Source organism: Mobula hypostoma, chromosome 11, assembly GCF_963921235.1.
Source record: "Mobula hypostoma chromosome 11, sMobHyp1.1, whole genome shotgun sequence".
Lineage (NCBI taxonomy): Eukaryota > Metazoa > Chordata > Chondrichthyes > Myliobatiformes > Myliobatidae > Mobula > Mobula hypostoma.
This window is the reverse complement of record NC_086107.1, coordinates 106433494-106454835: the sequence shown is the minus strand read 5'-3', so window position 1 is coordinate 106454835 and position 21342 is coordinate 106433494. Positions and strand designations below refer to the sequence as shown.

Below are 21342 nucleotides of genomic sequence, written 5' to 3'. Positions count from 1 at the left end.
AACGGGAATTGAACCTGGGTTGCTGATAGTGTAAAGCGGTGTGCTAACCACTTACGCTACTGTGCCGTTCCTGGCTGGAGTTAACAGGAAGTGGAAAGAACGAGGTACAGGTTAAACTAGACAACTGGTAGAGGCGGTAGCCTTTCCAACACTCCAAGAAAATATGGAATGATTTACCACTGATATGTAATGCAACCCCAGACACCCCGCTGTTACTCAGTACTGTTATTTAATCAAAAACTCAGAACTTTTGCACGTTGGTTGTTTGCCGGTCTGCATCTTATTTTTCCATTGATCTATCACGTTTCTTTGTTCCACTGTAAATGCCGACAAGAAAATGAAGCTCAAGATTGTATATGGTGACATACAGGTACCTCGACAATAAATTTACTTTAAACTAAAATTAATTGACCCACATCAATCAGTGCACTCGAGCGGCACTATGGAGTTGTGGTTAGCACAAAGCTTTACAGCACCAGCAACCCGGGTTCAACTCCCACCGTAAGAGTTTGTACGTTCTCCCCGTGACCACATGGGTTTCCTCTCACAGTCCAAAAACGTACCGGTTGGTAGGTGAATTGGTCATTATACATTGTGATTAGGCTACAATTAAATTGGGGATTGCTGGACGGTGTGGGTCAAAGGATAAGAACGACTTACTCTGTGCTGTATGTCAAATTTTGCTTGTAGAAGTATTTCTTAATTTTACCACTGAAAAAACAAGGGCCTTTTCAAGATTTATCCAAAACTATCAGATGAAATAATTTATCCCTGTCTAACCTCAGTACCCCTTAACAACTTGAAAAATTCGCCCATTAGCAGGAATTCTGGAGAATAAACCCTAGTTCGTTTAATTACAGAGAATGACACCACCCAAATTAGATTGTAGTAAATCGATACTCCCGTGCTCAAATTCCCTCTCAAGTACAACCTGCTACACTCGGAACTCCAAACTGTGTTTCAGGATCACGCAACAAAGAATACAGGAGGAAGTCAGCATCTGTGGAGGGAAATACCGACTGACAATTTCCCTCCAGCATCTTGCAGTCAGGTTGGTCTCTGAAACCATTCAGTACAACAACTAACAAATCCAAGGACACAAGTACAAAGGGGGAGATAGGCTGTGGTCCAGGTACATAAATGATCAACAAGTATACTAGCTTTTGTATTTGAAGGGGAGTGTTACAGCTGATGCTGACACTGACCGAACATGTATGGCGGTTTGAATCAGTAGACCGGGCAGACTTTTATTGAGGAGACCCCTCCTATTGCAGCTCGGCATCCCGATTTTGCTCACTGTGAGTGAGGCCTGCAACGTTGCACTTACACTTGGCGGTGATGATACTGGTTTGCCCAGCCTCCCTGTCAGAAAATCTACAACCCCCCCCCCATATACACACACTCCCCCCGCCTTTACCTTGGATGCCAGGTCGGGCTCCAGCTCGCCGTTGACATCCTGGTCCAGCTCGCCATCCTGCTCAGGGGCGAAGATGCTTGGCAGCTCCCCGGCGCCGGGCCCGGCCTCGGCCGCCACAGCCGGCGCCGCCATTGATGCGGGGGCCGCTCAGGAGGAGGCGGGGCTATTAGAAGCTCTTTAAGGTTTTCTTAAAGTGAATAAAAGTCAGCCGGTACAAAAGCCTGGCGCCTTCAGCCGGCTGTTTCGAGGCACCCCCTCCCCTTTCCGGCGGACTCCTCAGACAATCGTTTCAAGTCTCTCCCCGTCAGGACGCGCCTGTCGCCGTTTCAAGGCTCCCCTCACGAAGGCACTGCGAGCGGCTGTTTCAAGGCACCCCAGACACTGTTTGCAAACACCGACCCTCGCGCGTCGCTACTTCCGGCCCTTTGGAAGCGTCCCGCCGCCTCGGCACCTTAAATCCGGCTGTTCTCCAGAACTCAAACTCATACTCACTTCTCATCATCCCAGCGGGCAGGATTTTAATGCAGTGATCATTGCGTAGAAACTTTATAGATGCACAGGTGAAAGGGCGGGGCGTTCAGTTACCAATGGCTGTTCAAGGTCGGGGAGATGGGCGTGTCTCTTTGGACCAGGCGTACAAGATTGACATGTCGATCATTCTATAGGCGACGGAGTTGCCACGCCAATCAAGTTATTATCCAATCACGTGGGACATGATTGCTGTCGATCACTTTGTCGTTACTGATGCAACTTCGCCGCAATAGAAGGTAATAACACAACAGAACAATGAGCGGTACTATCTGCGTGGCTTTCCACTGGGGATTTTTACTTCCTGATGAAACACTCCTCATATTCATAGCAACGGATAGTAAATAGTGCAGCTTGTGTAACCTGTATTATCTAAAATAACGTGACACTGAGATCCTTTGTCGGCTTTTAGGAAAATCTTAAAAATGGAAAGCGACGCAGAGAAGTTTTAAGGAATGCCAGACTTAAGAATTGTAATGGACTATCTGGGATGTGAAGACAGACTCCGGCGGATTGAGCGGACGAGACCAATGGAAGGTCTCTGCAAGCATCGTGGAACGTGTAGAGCAGGACAAGACATAGAAGACGTCCTGGTCATCCACTGCGCCTAGTCCCATCTCCGGCCGTCTCGACTCTGTCTTGCCACTGGATCCAGATGGGAATTGGGAAGAGAGAGTGAGGCAACTCTCCCTCACTTAAATCCAAGTCACGCGCTAGTCTCGACACCATCAATAATGGTGTCGAGGTCCTCATTGAAGTACGATGGACGAACAACAACAATGGACTATCTGGGATATCAGAGGGACCAGAATCGGGAGAATGATGTTATTATTAGTGTACTACTGTCACTTGTACAGAAGTAGTGGAAAAAACTCATCTTGCATACACACATACTCATCTACATCGGCGCAGTGAGGTAGCACAAGGCAAAATGATTGCAGAGTGTAGAATGAGGTATTACGGTACAGAGAAAGTGCAGTGCAGGTAGTCAGTAAATTGCAAAGTCCTAGATCATAGAACAATACAGCACAGGGACAGGCCCTCCGACCCAAAGTGTTGTGCCAAACCAACTGAAAAGTAAATTAAAATCTCCAAAAAACTAATCCCTCCTACCTACACCATGTTCATATCCCTCCATCTTCTGATTGGATGTCTCTTAAAAGCCTCTAATGTATTTGCCTGTTCCACCATACCAGGCAGCGCATTTCCAGGTATCCACCACTCTGAGTAAAAACTTACCCATCACATCCCCCTTTGAACCAACCCCCTCTCACCTTCAATGCATAGCCTCTGGCATCAGACATCTTTGCCCTGGTAAGAAGATACGCCCTGTCTACTTTTATCTACGCTTCTCAATCTTATAAACCTCTATCAGATCTCCCTTTAGCTTCCACTGCTCCGAAGAAAACAACCCAAGTTTGTCCAGCTTCTCATGGTAGCCTATGTCATTTAAACCTCTTCTGCACCCTCTCCAAAGCCTCATCATCCTTCCCATAGTAGGGTAACCAGATTGTATGCAATAACGAGGTAGATTGAGAGATCACAATTCCATAGTATTGTACTAGGGAACCTTTCAAAGCCTTTTAATTAGGGGTTCGAAGCTGCCCTCATGGTACAAGCTTTGATTATGCCAGCTGCTTGGCCAAGGCAGCAAGAATCATAGACAGAGTCCATGGAGGGGAGGCTGGTTTCTGGGTTATGGCCCTTTCAAACTGTGATGCATCTGCTCAGGATGCTTTCTATGGTGCATTGACAAAACAAATTTTAGAAGTCTATACTATCCAAATTCAGTCAGTTCAGATTGGCAACAGCATCTCCTTCACGATCACCATCACAGGTTCACCACAAGGCTGTGTGCTTAGTCCCCTGCTCTACTCACTTTACACCTATGACTGTGTGGCTAAGCACGGCTCCCACACTGTATACAAGTTTGCTGATGACATTACCATTGTAGGCCGAATCAAAGGTGGTGATGATTCAGCATACGATGGATTTGAAACTTTGGCTGACTGGTATCATAACTTCTCATACAATGTCAGCAAGGCCAAAGAACCGATTGTAGACTTCAGGAAAGTGAAACCAGAGGTCCACGAGCCGTTCCTCATCAGAGGTTCGGAGATAGAGAGGACTTATAACTTTAAATTCTGCAGTGTTACTTTATTGGAGGATCAGCTCTAGAAGCAGCGTGCAAATACAATTGCAAAGAAAGCTCTTAATTTCCTTAGGAGTTTGTGAAAATTTAGCATAACATCTAAAACTTCGAGAAAGATGTGTAGTGGAGAGTGTATTGGCTGACAGCATCATGTCCGGGTATGGAAACACTAATGGAAACAACAGAAACTCTTAATAAAGGTAATGGATTTGGCCCAGTACATCACAGGAAAAGCCTCCCAACCATTGAGCACATCTAGATGAAACACTCACAGGAAAGCAGCATCAGTCATCAGGGATCCCCACCAACTCAGCCATGCTCTCTTCTCACTGCTGCCATCAGAGAGAAGGGACAAGAGCCTCGGGATTCAGATCACCAAGCTCAAGAACAGTTACTACCCCTCAACCATCAGGCTCTTGAACAAAAGGGATAACTACACTCACTTACCCCATCATTGAAATGTTCCCACAACCAATGATCTCACCTTTAAGCACTCCATCTCATTATTTATTGCTATTTATTTATATTTGCATTTGCACAGTCTGTTGTCTTCTGCACTCTGGTTGATCTTTCACTGATCCTGTTATAGTTACTGTTCTATATATTTGCTGAGTATGCCCACAGGAAAGTAAATCTCCAAGTTGGATATGGTGACATATGTACTTTGATAATAAAATTTATTTACATTATCCTCTGACCTCTCTCATTAACAAGGCATTTTCACCCACAGAATTACTGCCCAGTGGATATTTTGTTTTAGTTTTCAGACCATTCTCTGTAAACTCTAGAAACTGTCGTACGTGAAGAGATCAGCAGTGTCTGAGATACTCAAACCACCCCATCTAGTACCAACAATCATTTCATGGTCAAAGTCACTTAGATCACATTGCTTCCCCATTCTGATGTTTGAACTGAACCTCTTAACCATGCCTTTGTGCATTGAGTTGCTGCCACATGATTGGTTGATTAGATAGTTGCATTAACGAGCAGGGGTACCTAATAAAGTGGCCTCTGAGTTCATATTGGAAACAATCACAAACAACTGATGTATTTAATCAAATTATAGTTGACGCTATATCTCCATTGAATTCAGGTTAGAAATCATTTTAAATCTTAAAACATACCAAGAAGGATAAAGTATGGTGTTAGATTACTCAAATTAGTATTCAAAATGTCAGTGCCATTGTCAGAGGTCTGCACACTTGAATAACCCGATGAAAGATAAAGAAGACACACAACAATAGTATATTTTCTCCCATAGCCTCTTCCCACCCTGGAACTCATTAAGTAGGTGAAGTACACTTGGATTGCAATCATTGTTATTATGTAAGAAATGTGGCAGCCGATTGGAATAAACTTTATACTTTATTGTCACCAAACAATTGGTACTAGAACATACAATCATCACAGCGATATTTGATTCTGCATTTCACACTCCCTTGATTACAAATATTAAATATTATAAATATTAAAAATAGTTAAAATTAGTAAATTTAAAAAATTTAAATTATAAATCATAGATAGAAAATAGAAAAATGGGAAGTAAGGTAGTGCAAAAAAAACGAGAGGCTGGTCCAGATATTTGGAGGGTACGGCCCAGATCCGGATAAGGATCCGTTCAGCAGTCTTATCACAGAAGCTGTTCCCAAATCTGGCCATGCGAGTCTTCAAGCTCCTGAAACTTCTCCCAGAGGGAAGAGGGATGAAAAGTCTGTTGGCTGGGTGGATCGTGTCCTTGGTTATCCTGGCAGCACTGCTCCAACAGCGTGCAGTGTAAAGTGAGTCCACGGACGGAAGACACAAGAAACAACGATCAATCAGTGCAAATATGGTAAGTAATCTACTTTCAGTGACGACTGAGAAACAGATACTGGCCTGCAGACATTTGAGCTCCCCTTATCTCCTTTGAACTGTGTCGCGGGATCTTTTACATCCACGATTGAACCTAATGGGATGTTTCATTTGAAAGGGACCATCTTGGAACCTGTCGAACAAAGGGTCTTGGCCAGATGTTGAGGGTTTATTCATTTTCACAGGTGCCACCTGGCCTGCTGAGTTCCTCCAGCATTGTGTGTGTGTTGCTCTGGATTTCGAGCACCAGCAGAACCTCTTGTGTTTATAACACACACACACACACACACACACACACACACACACGCACGCGCACACACACACACACACACACGGTGCTGGTGGAACCCAGCAGGTTAGGTGGCATCGATGGGAAGGAGTTCAGGGTCGAAGTTTTGGGCCCCGAATTGTTATATTACCATAGATTCAAGTTTTGGGCTCCTTATTTTAAAAAGGATATACTGACATTGGAGAGGGTTCAGAGGAGATTCACGAGAGTGATTCCAGGAATGAGAGGGTTACCGTATGAGGAACGTCTGGCAGCTTTTGGGCTGTATTCCCTGGAGTTCAGGAGAATGGGGGGGATCTCATAGAAACATTCCAAATGTTAAAAGGCCTGAACAGATTAGGTATGGCAACGTTATTTCCCATGGTAGGGGATTCTAGGACAAGAGGGCATGACTTCAGGATTGAAGGACGTCCTTTTAGAACTGAGATGCGGAGAAATTACTTTAGTCAGAGGGTGGTAATCTGTGGAGTTTGTTACCACGGGCGGCTGTGGAGGCCAAGTCATTGGGTGCATTTAAGGCAGAGATAGACAGGTTCTTGATTAGCCAGGGCATCAAAGGGTATGGGGTGAAAGCAGGGGAGTGGGGATGACTGGATGAAGTGGATCAGCCCATGATTGAATGGCGAAACAGACTCATTGGGCTGAATGGCCTGCTTCTGTTCCTATATCTTATGGTCTTATTTATTATCAAGGTATGTATGTAGCCACAGACAGCCACAATACAGAGAAAACCATCAAAGAAAATAAACAAACCCCACACCCACCATACAAAAAAAAACATGTCACACAATCGGCAAAAAATGAGCGAAAGACACAGAATACAAAACACAAAATTGAAAGAGTCCAGGCATATTTAGTTCAGTTCAACTTAGAGCTGTGTCATACATTATCTGTAGGCTGCACCAATCAAAAACACGACACAAAAAGGAGTGACCAGAAACACATCATAACATGAATTACAGAGTCCAACCCATAAACCACATTGATTTAACCTTGCCCAAGACCCAGAATTCCGGCACCATCCTCTGGCAGCATTGAGTGAGAGGGAGAGAGAGGCCTTTCGAATGCAGGGACCTTCCTCCAGGAGCACACCGTTGAAATATTTGTTACAATTGTTACATATTTGAAACATTTGTATTTAGGAAAGGTGGCAGCTGATTTGTACGTAGTAACATCACACAAACTGCATTATGATAATGACCAGAATTAATCAGGGTTTGACGAGCAGGATACCTGCTGTTCAATCAGTAGCTTTTGGATTCAAGACACATGATATAAATATAATTGTGACCTGTCCTAGACCCACCATTGCCTTGCATGAAGAATTCTCCTATATCTGTGCGCAACCATTTACTGGCCAAGGACCGACGGAGATGTGAGATCTTCATTGCTGCCCTTAACGGCAGTGGCATAATAGACAGCAACTAACTCTAGTTCATAGAAATTTCATTATGTTCCTCCGCTGTTCCACTGCCCTACCGTCACACCACAGCCTTTCTCCCACATCACGTACATTCCAAAAGTGTTCTGTCCTTTCCAATTTAACCAAGAAGTCCGTCAGTTCGTTAATCAGTTCAATGTCTTTTCTCTCTCTGTTTTATCTGGACTGGGTCCACTTAGTTTGTTACTTTTCTTCCTTAGACCACTGGGTAAAGTAATAAACACAAGCAATTCTGCGGACACTGGAAATCCAGAACAACGCACACAAAATGCTGGAGGAACTCAGCCAGTCTGGCAGCGTCTATGGAGAGGAATAAAGAGCCGACATTGGTGAGTTGGCACTAATCACCGTGGGATTGAGTTCAAGAACCGAGAGGTAATGTTACAGTTATATAAGACCTTGGTTAGACCCTACTTGTGTTCAGTCCTGGTCACCGCACTACAAGAAGGATGAGGATGCTATAGAAAGAGTGCAAAGGAGATTTACAAGGATATTGCCTGGATTGGAGAGCATGCTTTATGAGAATAGGTTGCGGGAACTTGGCCTTTTCTCCTTGGAGCGACAGAGGATGAGAGGTGACCTGACAGAGGTGTATAAGATGACGAGAGGCATTGATCGTGTGGATAGCCAGAGGCTTTTTCCCAGGCTGAGGTGGCTAGCACGAGGGGGCATTATTTTAAGGTGCTTGAAAGTAGGTACAAGAGCTATGTCAGAGGTAAATTTTTCACACAGAGTTAGTGGGTGCATGGAATGTACTGCCAGCGAAGGTGGTAGAGGGGATACAATAGGGTCTTTTAAGAGACTCTTGGATAGGTAGTGTTACGTACCCGTAACTGGGTTGCCAAGCCAGCAGAAATGGAACGCTCGTTGGAGTCTGTGATTACTAGGAACTAATAAAGTTTTATTAAAGAAGTAAGTAATACAGTACACTAATCGTAAGGATATAAATGTAACAGCTTAGCAATGATAATACACACATATACACAGAACTAGGGTAACAGGAATCAACCAAGCTCTATCGCAGTCTAGAGGTAAAATGATCAGTCTTAAGTGAAGCAGAGTTCAGTTCAGTTTAGTGCAGTTTGAAGTAGTCGCTGTTGTTGTACTCTTGGAGAGAGAGAGAGAGAGAGAGAGAGAGAGAGAGAGAGAGAGAGTGGGAGATGCAATTGGTTTCAGGCAGACCTTTTGATGTCTTCCAATCCCCGCTGTGGTCACCGACTGTGACCCCCTCCATCCCGGATACGATCGTTCTTCCGCGGTGAATCCAGCACCCAGGCAAGGGTGGACACACACCCCAGGTTCCCACCGATCGTACCTTTACACCCTGTGAGCCTCTGATCGGTTCCCGTGAACCGGACCTCCACGCTCCCATCAACTTGTGGGGGCACACTGCTCTTTCCAGGGTCTCGTGGCGTGTCTCGTGCCTTAGCAAACCTGCTCTTTTACCCCCTGCTGGGGTATCACCTGTCCATCAGACTTCAAACAGTTCAGGTTCAAAGCAACCGGTCTGTCAATATCTGAATTGTGTTTCTTTCTCGTTAACCTCTCCCTTCTCTCTCATTAGCATTTTGAATGTTTCTCCATTGTCTTCCGTTATCTCTCTCATTAGCATCATCCGTCCGGTAGCTCTGCTTGGTGTCACACATGACAATAGATAGATAGATATACTTTATTGATCCCGAGGGAAATTGGGTTTCGTTACAGCCGCACCAACCAAGAATAGAGCATAGATATAGCAATACAACAACCACAGACAATCAAACAACAATGTGCAAACTATGCCAGATGGAAATAAGTCCAGGACCAGCCTATTGGCTCAGAGTGTCTGACCCTCCACGGGAGGAGCTGCAAAGTTCGATGGCCACAGGCTGGAACAACCTCCCATGACGCCCAGTGTTGTATCTCGGTGGAATATGGCTGGAGTCCAACAGCAAAAAGTTCAAAATCCGGTCTACAAACACGTTCCTCGATTGTAATATGACCAGGATTACACCATCTGTTGTTAACCAGAACAGTAAGCCCGCAACTCCTTTACGCTTACCGCTCTCAGTGCACTTCCGGTCAGCCCGAACGGTCTGGAAGCTGTCCATGGAAAAGTTTTGATTGGGTATGTCCGCGTGCAGCCCCAGCAAAACACATAACACTGCTCTCCCGAAATGTTCTCTGACGTCAGGCTAGCGCCATCAACTCGTCCATTTTATTACCCACCGAACTCCTCTTCTCCATAAGTCTCTGTTGTCTTGACCTGGTCCTCTTTCCTCGGTACATGGAACTTAGAAAAATAGAGGGCTATGCGGTAGAGAAATGCTAGACAGCTTCTAGAGTAGGTTACATGGTTGGCACAACATTGTGGGCCGAAAGGCCTGTAATATACTATAGACTTCTATGTTCTATTTTGGGCCGAGACCCTTCATCAAAACACAGAATGGTTCATAAAAATCTCATTATATTTCTGCACCCTCACACGACAGCCTTTGGGTGTGTGGCTAATGTTCCTCTCCAGCATGAAACAAGTATCTTTCCCTGCCCAACTTGTTCATAACAATCACTTCCTGATCAACCAGTTCAGTCCCTGTTAAACTACTGACAAGCCAAAATGTCCTGGCGCCCATGTCAATTGATTGTGTGGTTCACTCCACTCTTCATAAACATTGCTAGGCACAAACATTGTTCCCTGGCAACACACAAAAAGCCCTGGATGAACTCAGCAGGTCAGGCAGCATCTATGGACATGGATAAGCAGTCAATGTTTTGGGCCGAGTCCCTTCTTCAGGACTGAGAAGGAAGGAGGGGGAAGATGGCTGAATAAAAAGGTGGAGGGGAGGGGAAAGAGGATAGCTGGAAGATGATAGATGAAGCCAGGAAAGAATGTGATAGGAGAGGAAAGAGAAAGAGGAGGAGGAGGGGACCCAGGGGAACTTAATAAGAAGTGCAAGGTCAGAGTGGGGGATAGAGGAAGGGAAGGGAGGGACGTTTCTTCACTGGAAGGGGAAATCGATATTCATGCCATCAGATCAGAAGGGTCCCAGATGGAATATAAGGTGTTGCTCCTCCACCGTAAGGGTGGCCTCATCTTGGCACAAGAGGAGGCCATGGACCGATATGTCACAACGGGAATCGGAATAGGATTTAAAATGTTTGGCCACTGGGGAGTCCTGCTTGCGGGGGATGGTGCAGAGGTGCTTGACAAAGCAGTTCCCCAATTTACAATGGTTCTCTCCAACGTAGGGGAGGCTGCATCAAGAGCACCATTGTTCTCTAGCCCTTCCATTCCGCTGTCTCCTATCATAGAAACATAGGAAAACCTACAGCACAATACAGGCCCTTTGGCCCGCAAAGCTGTGCCAAACATGTCCTTACCTTCTTACCTTAGAAATTACCTAGGGTTACCCATAGCCTTCTATTTTTCTAAGCTCCGTGTACCTGTCCAGGAGTCTCCTAAAAGAGCCTATCGTATCCACCTCCACCACCGTCACCAGCAGCCCATTCCACACACTCATCACTTCCTTTCTTTTCCAATCTTTTTATTAACATCAAAATGTTAAACATAACATAGTATTAATACAAAGCTATTGGGATTATATTGATAATAATTAGCATATATAAATATAAACTCAGTTAACACACAGATATTAAACCTCCCAAAATCTTACAGAATACAAATATAATATAAGAAAAAAAATGCATGAAAAAAGAAAAAAAAAACCCATGAAGAAAACTAATCTAAACTATACTGAACAACTAAACTAAGGAAAAGAAAAAGACATGGGCTGTTGTGTTACATCAAATAAGACCATTAATGTCATTAACTCCGCTCCTCCCTCCATATATTTGAAAGTAATAGAATAGATTTGGAAATGGTCAAATTACATCATATGGAAGTGTTGAATAAATGGCCTCCAAGTCTTTTCGAATTTAATAGAAGGATCATAAATGACACTTCTATTGTTTTCTAAATTTAAACACAACATAGTTTGAGAGAACCAATGAAATGTGGTGGGAGGATTAATCTCTTTCCAATTCAGCAAAGTGGATCTTCTAGCCATTAATGTAAGGAATGCAATCATCCGAACAAGCTGAAGAGGTTCAATGATTTGGTTCTATCATTGGTAAACCAAAAATTGCAGTAATAGGGTGAGGTTGTAAATCAATACTCAGAACAGTTGAAATGATATCAAAGATATCTTTCCAGTAATTTTTCAAAAAAGGACATTACCAAAACAAAGCCTATTTGGTTTGGAAAACCAAAGGTATATTACAATTTTGTGATCTATTTTTGGATAATTGTTTCATGTCCTTTGAACAATTATCTAATAATCTAATTTGCCTAAATCCCATTTCTTTAGATATTTACAGATTAGAAACTTTTTAAGTAGTGTTCTTCTTACCTTTCTGATCCTTATTCCAATAGATATTTTAGATTTAAATCCTTTTCAGAAAGGTGTAATAGCAATTATTTATAATATAATTATGAAAATACATCCAGACTTACCTAATAAAATTAAGAATGATTGGGAAAGGGAACTTAACCCTACTTTACCTATTGAAAAATGGGAAAAAAATTCTTCAATTAGTTAATTCTTCCTCTATATGTGCTAAACACACACTGATACAGTTTAAAGTAGTACATAGGGCCCATATGTCTAAGGATAAATTAGCTTGTTATTACTCTCATATAAATCCTGTATGTGATAGTTGTCACTCTGAGATAGCTTCTTTCACTCACCACTTTCTGCGTAAAAAACTTACCCCTGACATCTACTCTGTACCTGCTACCAAGCAAGTACCTTAAAACTGTGCCCTCTCACGATAGCCATTTCAGCCCTGGGAAAAAGCCTCTGACTATGCACACGATCAATGCCTCTTATCACCTTTTACACCTCTATCACCTTTCATCCTCCGTCGCTCCAAGGAGAAAAGGCCGAGTTCACCCAACCTATTCTCATAAAGCATACCCCCCAATCCAGGCAACATCCTTGTAAATCTCTCTGCACCCTTTCTATGGTTTCCACATCCTTCCTCTAGTGAGGCGACCAGAAATGAGCACAGTACTCCAAGCGGGGTCTGACCAGTGTCTTATAAAGCTGCAACATTACCTCTCAGCTCTTAAACTCAATCCCACGATTGATGAAGGCCAATGCACCATATGCTTTCTTAGCCACAGAGTCAACCTGCGCAGCAGCTTTGAGTGTCCTAAGGACTCGGCCCTCAAGATCCCTCTGATCCTCCACACTGCCAAGAGTCTTACCATTAGTACAATATTCTGCCATCATATTTGACCTACCAAAATGAACCACCTCACACTTAACTGGGTTGAATTCCATCTGTCATTTCTCAGCCCAGTTTTGCATCCTATCAATGTCTCGCTGTAACCTCTGACAGCCCTCCACACTATCCACAACTCCCCCAACCTTTGCATCATCAGCAAATTTACTAACCCATCCCTCCACTTCCTCATCCAGGTCATTTATAAAAATCACAAAGAGTAGGGGTCCCAGAACAGATCTCTGAGGCACACCACTGGTCACCGACCTCCATGCAGAATATGACCTGTCTACAGCCACACTTTGCCTTCTGTGAGCAAGCCAGTTCTGGATCCACAAAGCAATGTCCCCTTGGATCCCATGCATCCTTACTTTCTCAATAAACCTGGCATGGGGTACCTTATCAAATGCCTTGCTGAAGTCCATACACACTACATTTAATGTGCTACCTCCATCAATGTGTTTAGTCACATCCTCAAAAAATTCAATCGGACTCGTAAGGCACAATCTGTCTTTGGCAAAGCCATCCTGACTACTCCTTATCATATTATGCCTCTCCAAATGTTGATAAATCCTGCCCCTCAGGATCTTTTCCATCAACTTACCAACCACTGAAGTAAGACTCACTGGTCTATAATTTCCTGAGCTATCTCTACTCCCTTTCTTGAATAAAGGAACAACACCTGCAACCCTCCAATCCTCCGGAACCTCTCCTGTCCCCATTGATGATGCAAAGATCATCACCAGAGGCTCAGCAATCTCCTCCCTCGACTCCCACAGTAGCCTGGGGTACATTTCGTCCGTTCCCCAGACTTACCCAACTTGATGCTTTCCAAAAGCTCCAGCACATCCTCTTTCTTAATATCTATAATGTTCAAGCTTTTCAGTCTGCTGTAAGTCATCCCTACAATCACCAAGCTCCTTTTCTGTAGTGAATACTGAAGCAAAGTATTCATTAAGTACCTCTGCTATCTCCTCCAGTTTCATACACACTTTTCCACTGTCACACTTGATTGGTCCTGTTCTCTCACACCTTATCCTCTTGCTCTTCACATACTTGTAGAATGCCTTGGGGTTTTCCTTAATCCTGTCCACCAAGGCCTTCTCATGGCCCCTTCTGGCTCTCCTAATTTCATTCTTAAGCTCCTTCCTGCTAGCCTTATAATCTTCTAGATCTCTATCATTACCTAGTTTTTTGAACCTTTCGTAAGTTTTTTTCTTCTTGACTAGATTTACAATAGCCTTTGTACACCATGGTTCCTGTACCCTACCATCCTTTCCTTGTCTCATTGGAATGTACTTATGCAGAACTCCATGCAAATATCCCCTGAACATTTGCCACATTTCTTCCGTACATTTCCCTGAGAACATCTGTTTCCAATTTATGCTTCCAAGTTCCTGCCTTATAGCCTCATATTTCCCCTTACTCCAATTAAACGCTTTCCTGACTTGTCTGTTCCTGTCCCTCTCAATGCTATGGTAAAGGAGATAGAATTATGATCACTATCTCCAAAATGCTCTTGCACTGAGAGATCTGACACCTGACCAGGTTCATTTCCCAATACCAGATCAAATACAGCCTCTCCTCTTGTAGGTTTAATCTTCTTGAACACACCTAACAAATTCCACCCTATCTAAAGCCTTGCTCTAGGGAGATGTCAATCAATATTTGGGAAATTAAAATCTCCCAGCACAACCCTGTTATTATTACACCATTCCAGAATCTGTTTTCCTATCTGCTCCTTGATGTCCCTGCTACTATTGGGTGGTCTATAAAAACACCCAGTAAGGTTATTGACCCCTTCTTGTTCCTAACTTCCACCCATTGAGACTCCATAGACAATTCCTCCATGACTTCCTCCTTTTCTGCAGCCGTGACTCTTCTTTGATCAACAGTGCTACGCCCCCACCTCTTTTGCCTCCTTCCCTGTCCTTTCTGAAACATCTAAAGCCTGGCACTTTAAGTAACCATTCCTGCCCCTAAGCCATCCAAGTCTTTGTAATGGCCACAACATCCTAGCTCCAAGTACTGATCCATGCTTTAAGCTCATCCGCTTTGTTCATAATACTCCTTGCATTAAAATAGACACATCTCAAACCATCGGTCTGAGCACGTCCCTTCATCAGCTGCCTATCCTCCCTCTCACACTGTTTCCAAACTTTCTCGATTTGTGAGCCAACTTCCTCCTTCTCTTCAGTTTGGTTCCCATCCTCCCAGCAATTCTAGTTTAAACTCTCCCCAATAGCCTTAGCAACCCTCCCCGCCAGGAAATTGGTCCCTCTGGGATTCGTGCAACCCGTCCTTTTTGTACAGGTCACACCTGCACCAAAAGAGGATCCAGGAATCTGAATCCCTGCCCCCTGCTCCAATCCCTCAACTACGCATTTATCCTCCACCTCACTCTATTCCTATACTCACTGTCACGTGGCACAGGCAGTAATCCCGAGAAGCTTCTCAACTTCCTTCCTAACTCCCTGTAGACTGCTTTCAGGACCTCCTCCCTTTTCCTACCTATGTCGTTGGTACCAATATGTACCACAACCTCTGGCTATTCTCCTTCCTACTTCAGGATATCGTGGATGTGATCAGAAACATCCAGGACCCTGGCACCTGGGAGGTAAACTACCATCCGTGCTTCTTTCCTGCATCCACAGAATTGCCTGTCTGACCTCCTAACTATAGAGACCCCTATCACTGCTGCCATCCTCTTCCTTTCCTTACCCTTCTGAGCCTGTGTGGCTTTAATTTCTATTCCATCACCAAGACCATCTGAGTTCATCTCCGTACCTGTCCAGTTCTTTCCTCAGCTTATCTGTTGCTGAAATCCTCACCTGTGCTTTTATATGACAAAGGGTCTCAGCCCAAAAGGTTGACAGTTTACTCCTCTCCACAGATGCTACCTGATCTGCTGAATTCCTCCAGCAAATTTGTGTGTGTTACTTAGGATTTCCAGCATCCGGATCTGTGTTTGTGTCTGTTTTTCTCTTGTTCCCTGGATTCCATTGTTCTGCTTTAAAAAAAATTGAGGTAATTAGAAGCGTCTTAATTAAGAACCACAGCCAGAAACTTCGACTGTTTGTTTTCCTCCACAGATGCTTCCTGGCGTGATGAGTTCCTCTAGCATTTTTTGAGTTGCCTGCTTCCTAATATGTTGTGTCTTTTTCTCCCATCAGCCTTCTGTTTGCTGCCCTGAATTGGCTACTGGTTAAGAGATACTCAGTTTTTAAAATCTCCCCCTTTTTACATCTTACAAAGTTTTACAACTTGTGCACGCTCCTCCAACCCTACAACACAGTCCTCGCAAACAGTCCTCGTAAAGTTTTCCTGTGAAATGCCTTGGGATGCTTTGGTATTTAAAGTTGCTATATTAGAAGAAAGTCGTTGTCAGTGAAACACGTACTTCGGCCCAACACCAGTATTGTTATAAGGATAAGCCACTGGCAACTGTTTAAATAACAGCTAAAATGTTTATTACTTCTTGGCTGTGTTTTGCATACATTAGTTGGTGTAAATGCCATCATTGATGAGGATGGCAATATATTGGTTTAAGATGTATTGTCTGTTTGTAGTGTAGTAAATATGTTAGTCACTGGGTTTGTAAATATTGTATAGCACCGACATTTGTAATAAAGAATTTTGTAAAAAAAAAACTTTTATCAAATAGACAGAGCGATACCAAACAGAACCAGATGGGGGCGGAACTCCGGGTGTCGGCGTGATGACGTCGACACGATTGGTGCCGCGATGTTTCCCCCTACCGGGTGACGTCACTGCGACCGTGTGTGGGGCTGACGTAGTGCGCAGGTGGCGGCGGCGCGGCGCGGCGCGGCGCCTGGTGTCTTGGGCTGTCGGTGTGTGTGTTGCGCTCGGTGGATTGCGGGGGCTCGGTCCTTCTTCCCTTCTGCGGCGGAAGACTGGTGCGTAGGTCCGACCGACTGACGGCCTGGGGTCGGCCGTGCGACGGAGGCTGGAGTCCCTGCTGCCGTGAGAGTGGACGGCGCACAGGAGGATCCCAGGGCGCAGAGCGACTCCAGGAACACACTGGTGGATTCTAACAGCGGGGCAAAGCAGGGATCCTATTGTGCCTCCCAAGGTTAAGGACTGAGGGTTCCCAGCGTGGCCGTGCACGGAACAAAGCAGGATCCTATAGTGATTCCAAGGACAGGAGGGTGGGGGGTTGTCCCAAGAGTGAAACCTGAGTCCATCGGAGAGTGGGGTGCCTCCCCCCCCCCACAGTGAACCCAGGGGAGAGCGGAGGCCCCGGTTGATTCCCAGGGGAGTGTAGTGGGTAATATATGGTGAGAGTGGGGTCCACGGAGTGATCCCCAATCGATAGTGAGATCCCTAGGGAGGAGAAGGGCCGATAGCAGTTCCCGAGGGGTCCCCAGCGTGACCACCAGGGGAGGGGGGGGAGTCCCGAGACTGATTCCCGGGGGAGGGGTGGTGCGCTGATGTGGAAGGAGATCCCAAGAGCAATTGCCAGGGTAGTGGGCAGTTCCAGAACATTCTCTGCAGTTAGTGATCCTAGTTTGGGTACCAGAGCAGAGGGGGAACGTAGTGTTTTTACAGTGGAGGAGGTGGAGTCCCAGGGTGAGCTGAGGCTATCAGGAAGACCCTGTTGAAGTCCCAGGGCATGTCAACCAGAGGAACAAGCACAGAAGCTACAAGGTCGATCAATGGGATGGTCTAAACATCTGAGAAGAATGCAACAAGAAAGACAGATCCCTCTGCAACTAAGAATATTCTCACAACAAAAGCCTTATTGAGAGATTATAGATACAGCATTGGAATGGCTAACCTGCTGGGAACAAAACACTGACTTCCATCTTAAGCTTTCTCTTTGTTGGAGGAAAGTGTCCTTAAAAGATTCTTCTAATTTATGACCTTTCTTCATTGGAGTCGAGCAGTATATTTTTTAAGAACGAGAAAGTCACCATGACGAGGTTTTGAATGTCTCAGCTTTTGTCTGAATGCTGTGGAATTGTGAAGATAATCAGTGTTACTGCTCAGAAGTCTTAACATGACTATAAGGGTCCTGGAATGTGAACTGTGGTTGGGGTGTACCTTTCCTTGAAGCTTGGCCACCCTTCAGACAGTTCGCTTTACTGAACTGAAAAATGAGCTGCGTCCCCTGGAAAGGAGACAAGTTAAAACTGGACTCTGAAGTGCAGCCGCCCACTTTGATTTACCACGAGAAGCAGAGGAGGGAGCTGTGTGCGCTTCACGCTCTCAACAATGTCTTCCAGGATGGGAGGGCATTCACCCGTGAGACGCTGCAGGAGATTTTTCAGAGGTACTTGAAACAGAAGGGAGGGGACGTGTCTGAATCCTGTTTGTATGTAGATTAAATTGTGGAGTTGCTGTGTAATGATTATGCTCAGATTGACCATTACCCAGTGGGGAGCTGAAAAGCAGAAGATAGTGGGTTCAAATTACATTCCGGTGATGTGCTTTGTACTCTCTTAGTGTAATTTGAAAGGATTTCACTGAAAAGTGCTGCCTTTTTTGGGGGAAAAAATATAAACCCAGATTCCATCTTCTTTCTAGGGTAGATGTTAAAGAGCTCCTAATCATGAAGTTCTTGTATGGATTGAACTTCGATAGTCTTCACTGAGTTAAAGTTGTTTTGGTTTGTCTTAAAGGTGTATTTTTAAAAATTCAAGTCCTTTCTCTCCCCCCCCCCCCCCATGGTACATTTCAGCTACACTCTGTCCGCCAAAAGTGGAACTGCCCGGTGGCCAAGCACTTCAATTTTGATTCCCATTTCCATTGCGACTTGTCGGTCCATGACCCCACCGTTTGTGCCAAGATGAGGTCACCCTGGGGGTGCAGGAGCAGCGCCTTGTATTCCGTCCCGATAGCCCCAAACCCGATGGCATGAAAGTTGATTTCTCCTGCCAGATTAAAAAAATCCTTCCCCCTCCCCTTGTCTTATTCCCCACTCTGGCTTTTAGCTCTCCTCACCTGCCTTTCACTTCCCCGTGGTTCCCCTCCCCTTTCTCCTACGGTCCACTCTCCTCTCCTGTCAGATTCCTTCCTCTCCAGACCTTTACCTTTCCCACCCGCCCTGCCTTCACCTATCACCTTCCAGCTAGCCTCTTTCCCCTCACCCCCACCTCTTTATTCTGGCGTCTCCCCCCTTCTCAGTCCTGAAGAAGCATCTTGGCTGAACTGTCGGACTGTTTATTCATTTCCGTAGATGCTGCCTGGCCTGCTGAGCTCCTCCAGCTGTGTGTGTGTATGTTGCTTTGTCATTTCAGTGATGTTTCAAAAGCAACTTATAGCGCACGAGGATGTGAAAGCAAAATACTGCTGATGCAAAGAATTAGAATTAAAAGCCAAGAGCGTTGGGTGTGCGTACACATTTATTTACCTTTTGTGGGGATACAGCACGATAACAGGCCCCTCCAGCCCATGAGCTGGCACTGCCCAATCACACCCACGTGACCAACTAACCTACCAACCCGTGCGTCTATGGAATGTTGGGAGGAAACCGGAGCACCCGGAGGAAACCCACGGGGAAAACGTACAGGCTGCTGGCAGACGTCGGCAGGAATTGAACCAAGGTCGCTGACACTGTTACAGTTATTTACTGCCCGCCACGCCGCTGGCATTTCGGACAGCAATGGAGGTTCTCCATCTCCGTCTGTATCGAAGGTTCCTTCATTGCTGTTTCTGTCACAACTTCTTTTAATTTTGACCAGTCAGAGCTGAACCCCTGACCCTGGAGGACCGGTGGACCACTCTTAGTCTGGCCTCTACCCTTTGACCTGTTTGGCATGGGTGACCTTACCCAGAGCCAAAGGACAAAGGCCTTGATTCCAGCCAACATCGCCCTCCAGGTCACTGAGGCGCGCAAGCCTCTGAACCCAACGACAAGGTCCTCTGGGAAGGGGCACTGTAATACACTGATCCCTATTGCTGCCACGCTTCCCCTGTACGTATGGTGAGAGGGTTAGCATTCATTACCTTTCATCTGAATTTGAAATCAAAAGAAAACATGTTACTTTGCAGAGAAGAATGGGGCGAATGAAAGAGATGATATTGATTGTGTGATCAGGAGACAGTGATTGATGTAAGTAGTAATAGTCCAGCTGGAACAGGGGGTCCCAATCTTTTTTATGCCATGGACCCCTATCATTAACCAGTGGGTTTGTGGACCCCAGGTTGGGTACCCCTGATCTAGAAGATGGTGAATAACTGGAATAACAAAGGTGCTGAATATGAGCAGTGAAATCTGAAATTGCCAGCAGAGAGGATAAGAAAAAGCACTGAGCCCTGGAAATGAGCCACCAGCCTGGAAAGAGTGATTACTTGGAGTAGTTGAATTCATTGTTGGGTCCAGAAGGCCGAAATGTGTCTAGTCAAATTTAATATCTGATATAAAATCAGAAAATCTTGGAAATATTCAGGTTGATTCCATCTGTAGAGGGAGAAACAGCTTTCCAGGCTGATGACTTTTCATCGGGAAATTTCATGAAATGCCAATTCTGCTTGCTCACCACTGATACCGTTTGACCTGATGAGCGTTTCCAGCTTTTTCAGATTACCATTATCTGACCTCTTTGCTGCTCTTCCAATGCTCCCTTATTTCTGCTTGTGACTGTGTTTTGCCAGCACCTTTTTAGCAAATCAGAATCTACAATACACACTGTGTCTGTAACAGACAGCAGTGACCCAAGGCACCTCAGGGTATTGCTTAGAGAAAGAATTCTTCAACTTCCTGTTTTCCTCCATCCCTTGTTTTCTTGTGTTCTCCACACTCTGTGCTCAGTGTCCGTTCATATTCCTGTGCTGTCTTTCCCTTCCCTCTCCTCTTCCCTCAATATCTATTTAAAGATACTGTGTGGAACAGGCCCTTCCGGCCCAGTGAGACACACTGCTTAGCAACCCACCTATTTAACCCTAGCCTAATCACAGGACAACTTACAATGACCAATTAAGCTACTAACTGGTATGTCTCCGGAACGTGGGAGAAAACCAGAGCACCCAGAGGAAACCCGTGCTTTCGTGGGAAGGATGTACAGATTTCTTGCAGCCGGCATCAGAATTGAACTCTGATAGCATCATGCCAACCGCCACGTTACTGTGGCACCCTAAAGGAGGTATGAACGAGAAGCGAAATCGCGGGGTAAACTTCGATCTTAAATCATAGAAAAAGACAGTGCGGAAGAAAACCATTTGGCCCCGTGTGTTCGTTTGGCCCAATAATTGCCGTTTTAATTAATCAAACTACCTCACTCTCACCTCATTGCTTTACAGATTATGGTCTTGAGTGTTCAGCACCTCCTTTTTATATGTGGCAAGGGTTTCTGCCCCATAATCTTGTTAGGCTGTGAGTTGAGACCTGCACTGGAAAAGTTTTTCTTCAGTTCCACATCAGTCCCATCCCCACCATC

At 45.0% G+C, this 21342-nt stretch overlaps 2 protein-coding genes across 3 annotated transcripts in view; one reads left to right on the top strand and one right to left on the bottom strand.

The window, feature by feature from the left end:
- LOC134354074 (GTP-binding protein 1-like) overlaps positions 1–1944 on the bottom strand; it is a 40263-nt gene extending 38319 nt beyond the window's left edge. The window contains exon 1 of one of the 2 annotated variants that reach the window (XM_063062813.1): positions 1418–1944. In XM_063062813.1, coding sequence (XP_062918883.1) covers positions 1418–1549 — 132 coding nt within the window. In that variant the 5' untranslated portion in view covers positions 1550–1944. The remainder of the gene's footprint in view (positions 1–1417) is intronic. The other variant, XM_063062814.1, reaches the window with a different exon arrangement.
- Positions 1945–16745: 14801 nt separating this feature from the next.
- Positions 16746–21342, top strand: part of josd1 (Josephin domain containing 1) — a 47599-nt gene continuing 43002 nt past the window's right edge. Inside the window, exon 1 of the mRNA XM_063062812.1 lies at positions 16746–18236. Coding sequence (XP_062918882.1) covers positions 18061–18236 — 176 coding nt within the window. The 5' untranslated portion in view covers positions 16746–18060. The remainder of the gene's footprint in view (positions 18237–21342) is intronic.